General features: G+C 32.8%; 1 protein-coding gene across 1 annotated transcript; it reads left to right on the forward strand.

The window, feature by feature from the left end:
• The first annotated feature begins 480 nt into the window (after window positions 1–480).
• Window positions 481–10,203, forward strand: LOC110577992 (alpha-1,3-mannosyl-glycoprotein 4-beta-N-acetylglucosaminyltransferase C). The gene is made up of 3 exons (XM_021687511.1): window positions 481–627; window positions 5,726–5,873; window positions 9,040–10,203. The coding sequence occupies exons 1-3, from the start codon at window positions 481–483 to the stop codon at window positions 10,179–10,181; spliced, it is 1,437 nt and encodes a 478-aa protein (XP_021543186.1). The 3' UTR covers window positions 10,182–10,203.
• Window positions 10,204–12,211: the final 2,008 nt, after the last annotated feature.

Raw genomic sequence — 12,211 nt, forward strand, 5'->3', positions numbered from 1 at the left:
TTTAACTTCCTTTACGACTTCTCTTTCTTTGACCCAGGTTCCCTCCCAAGTGCTCTTTTCAGTGCACTTACTCCAAGATCAGTATTAGGCCCATGCTTCTAGTTTCTTCCATTTTCATTACATTATAGTATGAGGAGGTAGAAGTTACCCTAATGTTTGTCTTTCTCTTTTATTTTTGTGCTGTTTCTCATCAAAGGACTTTTTTTTTTTTGCATTACCATTGTCAATGCTCATTTGTTCAGAAATAATTGAGATTTGCTTTTTATTTTTATTTACTCCACAGCAACATAAAGAAGTGCATTGACCTTATGTTAAGATATTACTAATCTGTGAAAATCAGATGTGAAATTGGAAACAACTTTTTAGTTAAACAGGTGAAGGGTGAGATTTTATGAAAGCCTGGCTTTTGATACATATGAAGAAATATTTACATCCAAAATTAATTGTCAGTAATTCTGTACCCTTTTTCCACAGGATAGAATGTTTAAATTTTGTCAAATGAAGCATATTTTTGAAATACTTGATAAAATGAGATGCTTGAGAAAACGTTCCACAGTGTCATTCTTGGGAGTTCTTGTCATTTTCCTTCTCTTTATGAACTTGTACATTGAAGACAGCTATGTTCTGGTAAGTTTTGGAGGTTAATTGTTTTTGTTGTTGCTGTTACAAATAAGGTCTAAATCAAATTAGGCTTAGTCCAACTGTAACCTAACTTCAATCCCAGGCTGCTGGAACAGCCTTATTTGAGCATAACTGTAACATGTATACTTTCTATCTAGCTCCTTTTTGTATTAAATCTATATTCCCAGCATTAAAATTTTTTTGACTTATGTCGCAATGTTTTATTTAATGCTGCACATGTAGTTCAAATATGTGTATTTGTTTATAAATAAATTAACTGTCACTATGCTGGATTAATTTTATGTACAGCCATAATAATTTTTGAGCTTTAATTTGAAATATGCAGAATTTTAAAAATTTCTTAAAGATATTAGTCCTTACTTTCTCAGTTTTTTATATTATTATCAAAATTTTCAAAATCTTATTTTTTAATTAATGATACTAATTATGCTATTCTGTTAAGAAGTAATATTTTATTATAATGTATGACACCTCACTTGATTTTGAATAGTCATAAATGGCCACCATGTTATATATTTATATTCATTGAAAAGTAGTATGGAACCTCAAGAAGTAGAGATAATGATGTGAAAACTATTCAGTAGTTTAAAAAAGATAACTTAGTATATAATATATAAATGAATTTTTAAGTAAATTCTAGAAATATACAAAAGGACTTACTCTGGCTAATTTTGAGAACTCAATTTGTTCTATTATTTGTTATCATTGTAAATATCACATCATTTCATGTCTGATGAGAATAACATGGACATTTTTGCTTATTTACTTTCTGTCTGAATTGAGCTTAAGATATCTGGAGAAATCCTAATCTTTATGTTATTGCTCCTGTTCACATATTTCAGAAAATCAAAATCTTTGGACACAGAGAGGACTGAAAAGTACTTTCCACCATGCAAGCATGGTGAAAGTTTCAGTGAATATCTTAGCAAGAGAAAATCTGACAATAACCACAAAGAGCATTTCCCAGTAAAATGTTTTATTTCATTAATTGAACATGATATTACCTACCCATGAATTGTCATGTACTATTCTATGCCGATAGGCCAACCATTTGATCTTAGTTGGGACAGATCCTCTCAGGATGTCTTCTATAAAGCATCTTGCTTCCGTTAGCATTGTTCTTTGATGATGAAATTCTGCCAGATTCCTAGATCTTGACTCTGCCTATGCCTTTTACATTCACATATACTTCTTGATCTTGTGGTCCCTTCATTCTGTTATCCATAGACAATTCACAATGGCTGAAATCACCACAGATGAATAGAATTTGATTAGGCATGATTTAGGTAAACATAGCAAACTGGAGAAACTTATTAATGAGATGCATTTTTACCTTTCTTTAAACCCAATTATTAGGTTTATGAGACTTACAGACAATATAGCAAGCCCCATGTGATCCCCTATTTTTTCTGGATAAAATTAATGATCATAAATTAATAAGGAGAGCTTTTGATAAATGATTTAATTTTGTAATAAAAATTTATCTTTTGCATCTATGTCTACTGGTAGCAATAAATAACATCTTGTAAACCAAACACATGGTATTGACAGAATGCTTATTGTATTCAATGACTTGCTGCGTTTGTAAGACACTTTTAAACACAATTTCAGTGTTTCATTTTAAACAGACAAAGGACCATTGTATGCAACAAACATCCTTACATCTTGTTAATATAGAACCTCCTCAAATTCATTATAAAATGTGTAAGAAGTAATAGAGTGTATATCCATTAGAGGATCAAATACTATTGCCCTGTCTTGTGGATTTGTAGACATTTCTATCCAAGCTTCAGTCCTACCCATCTAATGTAAAGGGTGTGATTTAATGAAGCAGCTCTGACTAAAGAGTATTTACTTTCTCAATGAAATTTTCTCTGGCTAGATTACGCATATATCTAGTCAAATTTACAAATCAGGCCAAGTGTAGAGAATAGATTGCTCCTTCGTTGTAAAAATGTAATTATTTTTAAGTACTGATATTAAGTTGGAAAAAGTGAGTTAAAATGATGGTTAAATACAAGCACTCCCCTTACTGAAAATTTAATGACAGTATTTTTATTAGTTTAATTTCTCACTATTTACTGATGATTTTTTTTTTTTACCTAAATTCATTCAAAGCCAAATTTCATCCCAAGGCTTAATATGTGTAAAGATTTAAAACATTTAAATAATTAATGTAAAACTACACTAAAATTGCTTTTCTAAAAATGTTTAATAGCCAGGGAAAGCCAGCCACCTACTAAGTATACAATGTAGTTTCTTTGTAACACTTGTCCTTTTTGACCCTTTTATCCATGTTTATTTCAGTTTTCACAAAATTATCTCATTCAGTTTTTTTTCTTGACTTTCGAATGCCACAATGTGTACAATTTGCTAAGCATAGACATTCCCAGATCTTTCTTTTCCTGCTTTCCTTCTTTCAGGGGGAAATACTACTTATAATTCAGAGAAATCAGATAAACAATTACAAGTAAAAGATCTCTGGAGTTACTTAGCACTTTCTATTCTGCTGTTTTTGCTAGAAAATCCACTTGTGGCCTGAAATCCTTGGCATATAACAGTTTAATGTATTGCTTACATATTCGGGACATATGTGCCTTTTATTTGGAAAGGAAACCAAGCTCAGTATAAGAGACAAATACTATTACAAGGCAAACTAAGAAGAGACGCTACATGCCCAATCAACTAAGCCTCTGGGCTGTGAGCGTCTTCAAAGTAGCCACCAGGGTATATACTTAGTCTGTTGCTAGTCCATTGAATTGCATTCCTATCCAGAAAATGATTGTCATAAAGCTTTGTCTTATTACTGAGAAATACACTACAGCATAGTAGCTACAGAAAGAAGGTATCCAGGGAGAGCCTAGCAGTTCAGGTAGATGCCTCTGGAAAGCAGCCAACAAGGCTGACTCAAGTGAAAGTTGCATTATTTATTTATGCTGAAAAGTGTAAAGGAGCTTGTTCTTGAGAATTTAATAAAGTTCTTTCATATAACTTCCATTTCATTTTATATTCTGTTATGTCCTTCAATCAGGATGAATGTACTCTAAACACACAAAAGGTCTGGAATTTTACACATTCAAAATAGAATTCTTAAAGAAATATTCAATATCCTGCACTTCCTTTAGAATGTAACATCACATAAGAGCAGAATGGTAAAATGAATTCAGAGTTGTGACTACTGTGATTCTTATAGATATTTCTCCTAGACTGTGTTGATAATGGACACTATTACATTACTATTAAAGAAGTTGGTGCTGAACTGAGTCCTTAGTTACTTTTTTAGCAATCCTATTTATTTATTTTAAAATTCTGATAATGTTCTATAGGTTTTCAGAAAGACAAGATGAAAATATTTATGTGTAAAATAATTATAATAATCAGAATTCAATAGATATTCAATTAGTATATTTATAAGAAATATAGAATTCAAGGTATAATTTCATATATTTTGAAAGTCTGTAACTAATAGATGGCAAACATATTATAAATATTGTAAAAGGCTAACATATTTTTCTCAATTATCAAGACAATATAAAATATAGAAATACAGTATTAAAGACCAAGTATAGGTTTATAAACATAATTGAATATACAGAAGAGATATTCAGAAGGGATCTTGAGTTAGCAAAAACCAGATTGAAAGCTCTTCCCAGTCGTGGTCTACTGCTCTCAATTTTTATTCTAAGACAATTCCAGTCTGGCCAATGATTTAAAATTTTGAGCCAGTCTCTTTCTCCATTGTCATTTGAATGTGATGCAAAGTATTGAATGTTCTAAATGAGGTAAAATTTGTATTTGAATCCTTTCTAATTTTTTATGACAGTGATTTAATTAAAGTTTTATTGACCACAGGCAGATAATATGAGGACCAAATTGGTTCAAATGCATTTACTTCCTCTGTAGTCTTAATGGCTTGCACATGCCTGACCTGACATTGTATATGGAATAGTAGAAATAGATCCATATAACATCACACAGTACAGTAGACACTTGCCAAAAACAACAAAATTCTTTCTAAATAGGTTATCTTTGAATATATATTCTGCGCATGGTAGTAAGCCTTATACAAAGGCCAAGCAAGTCAATATTTTGCTAATAATGTATAACCAATAAAAACTTGATCAAATCATGATTAGATAATCAAAATCTACTATTGAACTTATACTAAGAGAGAAAAAGGGACCAATTAATAATTAACAGGATATATTTAAGCTAAATATGAATCTTTTTTTAATAAAAACCTTCTCAAAGATCAAATGACAGAAGTCCATTACCAATTACATAAAGGGGTTCTCAAACATAAAAGGACCAGGCTTCAACTCCAATAGATTACTACTTACACAAACACACATGCACGCATGCATTCACGCACATGTACACACACACACACACACAAGCAACAAGCAAACATATCATGGGAAAAACTAGTGCAAGTTCTGAAGACATTTCCTATATTTGGTACAAATGTATCTTAAGATATCTTGAAGACATGTGAAAAAACACTGATGTCACAAAGACCATGGCTATCTATTCTCAACAGTCTTTGATTATAGTGGCCATATAAGTAACTGACTAAAGCTTCTTGATTAACAAATTATCCAGAAATAATTATGTAGAAATTATGTATGGTATTATTGAACAATTCTTGAAGAAGATGAAATAGCTTAATATGACTCAAATATGGGAAACTTAGTAAGAATTAGCTTTACATCACTGTAGATTATTGTGAAATTTTAAGATCATTGAATTATTGTAAAGGATTTGAATTTTAACATAAAGGCAGTGGGAGTTTTCACATAGAGATTTTTTTGTCCAGAGAATGCCATTATTAATGTATGCTGTGGAAAAGCAAATGGAAGAGAAGTACAAAGAGTACAATAGAGTAGGAGAGCCTGGAGTAGAGACTCTAGGTGGGAATTCAGGTGAGAGATGAGGATCTATAGCTTGTGGTGCAGTAGTTGAGATTTATATAATACCCATGTTGCATATCAACCCCATATGTTCGTCGTGTAAGGAGAAACTTTATTTAATCCATGACCATCTATTATTTATTTATTTTCTCTGCCTCTTTCATGGCATTCAGGAAGGAGATAAACAACTTATAAGGGAAACATCCACACATCAGCTGAATTCAGAACGTTATGTGCATACTTTCAAAGATTTATCTAATTTCTCAGGAGCCATCAACGTCACCTATCGCTACTTAGCTGCCACACCTTTACAAAGAAAGCGTAAGTATCCCTACACTTTCAAATAAAGAACACATAAAGTATTTTTGTTTTTTTAAAATTAGGGGGTGCCTGGGTGGCTCAGTTGGTTAAGTGACTGCCTTCAGTTCAGGTTATGATCCCGGGGTCCTAGGATCGAGTCCCGGGGAGTCTGCTTCTTCCTCTGACCCTCTCCCCTCTCGTTCTCTCTTTCACTCTCTCTCTCTCAAATAAATTAATAAAATCTTAAAAAACTAAATAATGAAATAATGACATCTGGCTTCACTTGTATCACAATAAAGCTTTATGGGCTTTACTGATATATATTCTTTGGGAAGTAATTCAGTGTTTCTTCACAAATTGCAATTACTGATCCAGTTCCATTAATAACCAAAAAAAGAAATTTTTTTTTTAAAGATTTTATTTATTTATTTGAGAGAGAGAGAATGAGAGAGAGCACATGAGAGGGGGGAGGGGCAGAGGGAGAAGCAGACCCCCCGCCGAGCAGGGAGCCTGATGCGGGACTCGATCCCGGGACTCCAGGATCATGACCTGAGCCGAAGGCAGTCGCTTAACCGACTGAGCCACCCAGGCGCCCCCCAAAAAAAGAAATTTTTTAAAATACCTAATTGTTATATAAACTTTCAAACAGTTTGCTGTAGAACCACGTAGAGAGACTGAGAAAAATCAATTTATTTGAACTTTTAAAACTTCCCTTTTAAAAATAACTATTCCCATACTGATATATTTTCTAACTCTAATGCTTTGGTTTTTATGACTTGCCACTGCTTTTGAAGTAGTGGAAGTCATTGTTTTAGTTTACCAAGGTGCTATAACCAATTACCACAGACTAGGTAGTTTAAAACGATGGGAATTTATTCTCTCATATTTCTGGAGACCAGATGTTCAAAATCAAGGTGCTGACAGAGCCACTCTCCTGAAAGTTATAGGGGAGAATCTTTTCTTGACTCTTTCAGCTTCTGGTCACTCTTGCCGTCCCTTGGTTTGTGGGAGCTTAACAATAATCCCGGCCTCTGTCTCCACAGGATCTTCTTCCCTTGGTCTCTGTGTCTCTCTGTGTTCTCTCCTCTTCTTCAGGGACACCAGTCATTGCATTTAGAGCCCACTCTAAATCCAAAATGATTTATCTCAAGATCCTTAACTAATTATATCTGCAAAGACTCCATTTTCAAATAAGGTCATATTCTGAGGTTCCAGGTAGACCTGAATTTTTGGAGAAAACTATTCAACTCACTATCGGTAGATTGGATCTGAGAAGTAACATACTACACACACTCTATGGATTTCAAGACACCGTAGACTATAGAAGGTATCACGATCTAATTAATGTGCCACTAAGAAAGCATAATCATTATCAGTTTTAATTGTAAGATGCCATCAATTATAATATTCAGCCTGAGTTTAAAATGTTTCTGTGTGAAAAATATGACTCGCGAAATCAATGAAACACAGTGATACCATGAATTTCTTAATAGGTCGTGTGGGAACCACAGAAATTGAATTCCCCATTAAAAAGTGTTTATACAAGTGAGTCTGTGATCACCAGGTTGAGGAAATTGTAACTTAACTTAGTTCGGGCTTCTTTAGGTCTATATTCCATTCATTCCTTCATTTCAAATGTCTATCACTCTTACTTTCTTCTAAAGTTGCATAAGATTGCCAATGTTTATTTTTATCTCCATCTGTTACACTACCTTTGTGCAAACGTTACTGATTCTCCCTTTCCGTCCTAAGTTAGTAAACTGACAATACACATATGCCACTGCTTTACACAAAGAGGTGATATAAAACAGAGTGTACATGCAGGGCACTTTGGATCTTGGCCCCACACTACTCATTAGGTGTTACACTTTGCACAAGTGAACACATCTCCCTGTGATTGAGTTTCCTTTCCTCATCTATAAAGCAGAAATGATGACAAGTGCAAAGCTATCCCAAAAGATGGTTAGGAATATTCAAGATGCATATTACAGGCAAAATGCATAGATTCCTGCCTTTAATGTAGGAAGTATTCTCATAGTATTGGCTATTCTAGGGCATTAGTAAAGGCTGGTATCTTGAGTTGAATGGTACCACAGAACATATTCATTTTTCAAAAGAAGTTAGGGTCGTAAACCCAGGTATTTAAACAAAATGTGTAAATCTCTACCTCTCTGACAGACTAGTAAGAAAGATTATTCTTAGCGCTTTTTCAGTATTGCATAAGTCACAACAAGTAGGTGTCTGTATTAAAACAGTGATCTTGGTGAATAGAAACATTTTCCTATTTTTCAAGTAGTTTTTAGGAAATTTTATTCAGTTCTGAATCACGGTGAAAATCAGAGTTTTAAAAAGGGAAAATATTTCGAGAAAGAGACATCTACACTTCTTAGAAGTAAACTGCCATTTCACAAGGTTTTATTTTATTCCCTACAGATATTCAGTTTCTAATTTTAGATTTTAGATTCTGAATAAAAATTTCCCATCAGAAAATTGCTCTAAAATGTGTTTCAAAATAAGGAAAACAGTGATATTCATGTATTGGAACAATGTACTATATATTTGAATAATAATGCAGTTTTTAAAAATAGTTTATAATTTTGTTTCCATTCTAATTAACGTTCTAGGTAAATTTCAAAATAAAATTGTGAAGTCCAATTATTTTTCTGGTGTGAGATAATGACAATGATCAAAGAAAAATGAAAATGTAACATGTTTTCTATGAAAAATTTAAAGATAATTAAAGAATGAGTTATGCTTAATTTTATTTTTTATCATTTGAGACTTATTTGTCATCCTTAACTGTGAATTTCCTTCTCCTTTTGCATTTTTTAATAGTGTGGATATTATCCAAAAATCTATCTTCTCTAATGGACATATATGAGAACATTAAGTTGCAAAACACCTTAAGTCGTAATTTTTTATTTCATAAACAAATGTTTACAGCAATAAAGCTCATATGTCATTGTGCTTAAGATGCATTTTTTTCCAGAGAAAAATCAATTATATATTAAGTCCTATAGCCTTTACATATTTAACATTAAGACTTCACTCACAACTATTCTACACATACCATTTACTAGATGTACCTAATATCGTAGCAGGCCTGAAGGGAAAAGATTTTTTTTTCTATGTTATTCAAAGCCTATTTCACATTTAATTTGTCTTCTTTTTGAATTCTTTCGCTCAGGGTTTCTTACAATTGGGCTTTCATCAGTGAAACGAAAAAAGGGAAACTATTTACTCGAGACAATCAAGTCAATTTTTGAGCAATCCAGCTACGAGGAGCTGAAGGAAATTTCAGTGGTGGTTCACCTAGCAGACTTTAATTCATCCTGGCGTGATGTCATGGTCCAGGATATTACACAGAAATTCGCCCACCACATTATTGCAGGAAGACTAATAGTTATACATGCTCCAGAGGAATATTACCCAATCCTGGATGGCCTTAAGAGAAATTACAATGATCCAGAAGACAGAGTCAGATTTCGTTCTAAGCAAAATGTAGACTATGCTTTTCTGCTTAATTTTTGTGCCAATACTTCAGACTATTATGTAATGCTTGAAGATGATGTTCGATGTTCAAAAAATTTCTTAACTGCCATCAAGAAAGTCATTACATCCCTAGAAGGGACCTACTGGGTAACTCTTGAGTTCTCTAAGCTTGGCTACATTGGAAAACTTTATCATTCTCATGATCTCCCACGTTTAGCACACTTTTTATTAATGTTTTATCAAGAAATGCCTTGTGATTGGCTATTGACTCATTTTCGGGGTCTTTTAGCTCAGAAAAATGTGATCCGTTTTAAACCATCTCTCTTTCAGCACATGGGTTATTATTCATCATATAAAGGGACTGAGAATAAGCTGAAGGATGATGATTTTGAAGAAGAGTCATTTGACATCCCTGATAACCCTCCTGCCAATCTATATACCAACATGAATGTTTTCGAAAATTATGAAGCAAGCAAGGCTTATAGTAGTGTTGATGAGTACTTTTGGGGGAAACCACCTTCAGCAGGAGATTTCTTTGTGATTATATTTGAAAATCCGATTTTAATTAAAAAAATTAAAGTGAGTACTGGAACAGAAGATCGGCAAAATGACATTTTACATCATGGAGCCCTAGATGTTGGGGAAAATGTTGTAGATTTCAAACAAGGTAGACAATGTGTTACTTACTTAAGACTAGGGGAATTCAAAAACGGAAACTTTGAAATGTCAGAGGTGAATCAAAAAATTCCATTTGACATAAATTGTATGAGGATATATGTTACCAAAACACAAAAGGAATGGCTGATTATTAGGAGTATTAGCATTTGGACTTTTTAACCAATTAAATCGATATGTCCAGTTATTGAAGCAGGCTTTCCTGTTTCCTTTTTTGCTACCTTCCTCTTTTGTTACTTTTGTCTGTTGGAGGGGAAGCAATGGATGGGATATTTTCAAAGAAAAGTCTAATCGTTTTGGAAGTTTTGATTTACATATTGTCAACATAATTTTATTCTAATCCACACTTGTATTTATTTTAACTCTTGAAGTTGAGAATCAGTCCATGGTTAATGCTTCTTCCATTTATATTTTTAATGTGATCATGTTAGTTCCAAAATTTCAACTAAATGTCCAAAAGGTGACATGAAGGATTTAAAATGAGAAAATTTAGTTTGTTGGATGGTGAGTCTTGAAAAATAGTTGCCAACTGTATGCACGTCCTCAAAATTAAACATTCATTATATCATCAGATAGCTTTCATTAAGCATGTGTGAATATGCAGTTGGTTAGAATGATAATCCATTTTTTTCTTGTAAACATAGGTTTTCATAGACTTCTGTACATCTACAATGAATACCTCCTCATAGAAATATGTCTTTACAACAGAATTTTGTGCGTAGCTGGAGTGATAGAAAGAAAAAAAATTACTTAAAAATATTTCTTCCCTGATTATTTATATAAAAAGGGGCATTGTTCATTGTATAAAAACACTTAATTGAGCACCTATTGTTAATAAATTTTCTGTGGGAAGCAGTCTTTTTCTAGATTCCCTTTTGCAAAAAGAATAGTTATGCTCAATATTTTCAAATTATATTGGGTACCTACCTTTAATAGACGAAATTAGAGAAGGCCTATACTTAGTTCATTCTTACAAACATTTTCAGTATATGCAGAAAATTTTTGAAATTGATTTTATATGTTTTGTATTAAAATTCATACAATTGAAATTGTAATCTATCATATACTTTTTTTGAAGTTTAAATGGACATCTTATAAAAGAGAAAAGTAGGAAACATAGAAATCAGTTGACTTTTCTATATTCAGAGCTAGTTCATAGTAAAACCAAAGTGAGAGATCAGATGTTTGATATCCAGACAGCACCCTCTCCCTTATGTAGAGATTGCTCCTCACATAAATTATGCTTTCTGTTCACCTCTACCTAAGGCTCAGATAGTAAGTTATGCTATCTTGAAATGGCTAGTATAATTCTTCCATAAGTCACATTTTCATTCTGTGGAACAAGCCTAAAGTGTCTGAAATGATAGTCTTGTATATGCACCCACATGATGAGCAAACTTGACTAACTTTTACTATAAGGAACTGGACAATTGTGCCTAAACCATGTGTCCTATTAAAGCACTTCAGAAGACCTTAGTGCATCCTAAAGACATTGGTTGTCCAGAACACCCTGAACTTATCTGACCCTTTCTATCTTTTGACAGACAGCAAAGATAAGAGGGTTTACTATGAAGATACGAAAAGTACTTCATGCGTGTTTATGGAGAGGCTCAAATGCATATGTTTTGATAGATTGGAAAGTATTTTATTCACTCTATCCAAATTGATTAAATTAGAAACTCGTAAAACTTTGGGAATTTTTTCTTTTATTGATACAATAGCTACTGTGTATTTTCTTTGCATCCAGTTGCTATGGTATAATAAAGAGAAAATATGAATCTATAAATATTAATATTTTGTTGCACTACTAAGTCTTAAAGTCATAAGAAAAAATTAACACTGCCACTAAACTATAATCTTTGCCTTGATTTGGAGGATATTTGCCAGACATTTGAAGATAATTCTATTTTCTTGGCTTTTCTCATCCTCTTTCATTAACTGGCTAGTTGCATAATATTCTACATATATCTCAGAAATTACAAATAATTGTTTTTCTGCACTTTTAATGACAAAAGGTACACAACAAAGACATGTGATATCAAGACTTAGGCAGACTCCATGAAGTGACTGCAAACTTCTCAGAGTCTGCATAGGTTCTGAGAGTGCTTCCAAAGACCAGCCCTTGACATCAACTTCTGGAAAATGCTTCAAGAAATATTGCCAAGGTTAACAGTGAAATCGAATGTTTGCTA

Source organism: Neomonachus schauinslandi, unplaced genomic scaffold, assembly GCF_002201575.2.
Source record: "Neomonachus schauinslandi unplaced genomic scaffold, ASM220157v2 HiC_scaffold_148, whole genome shotgun sequence".
Lineage (NCBI taxonomy): Eukaryota > Metazoa > Chordata > Mammalia > Carnivora > Phocidae > Neomonachus > Neomonachus schauinslandi.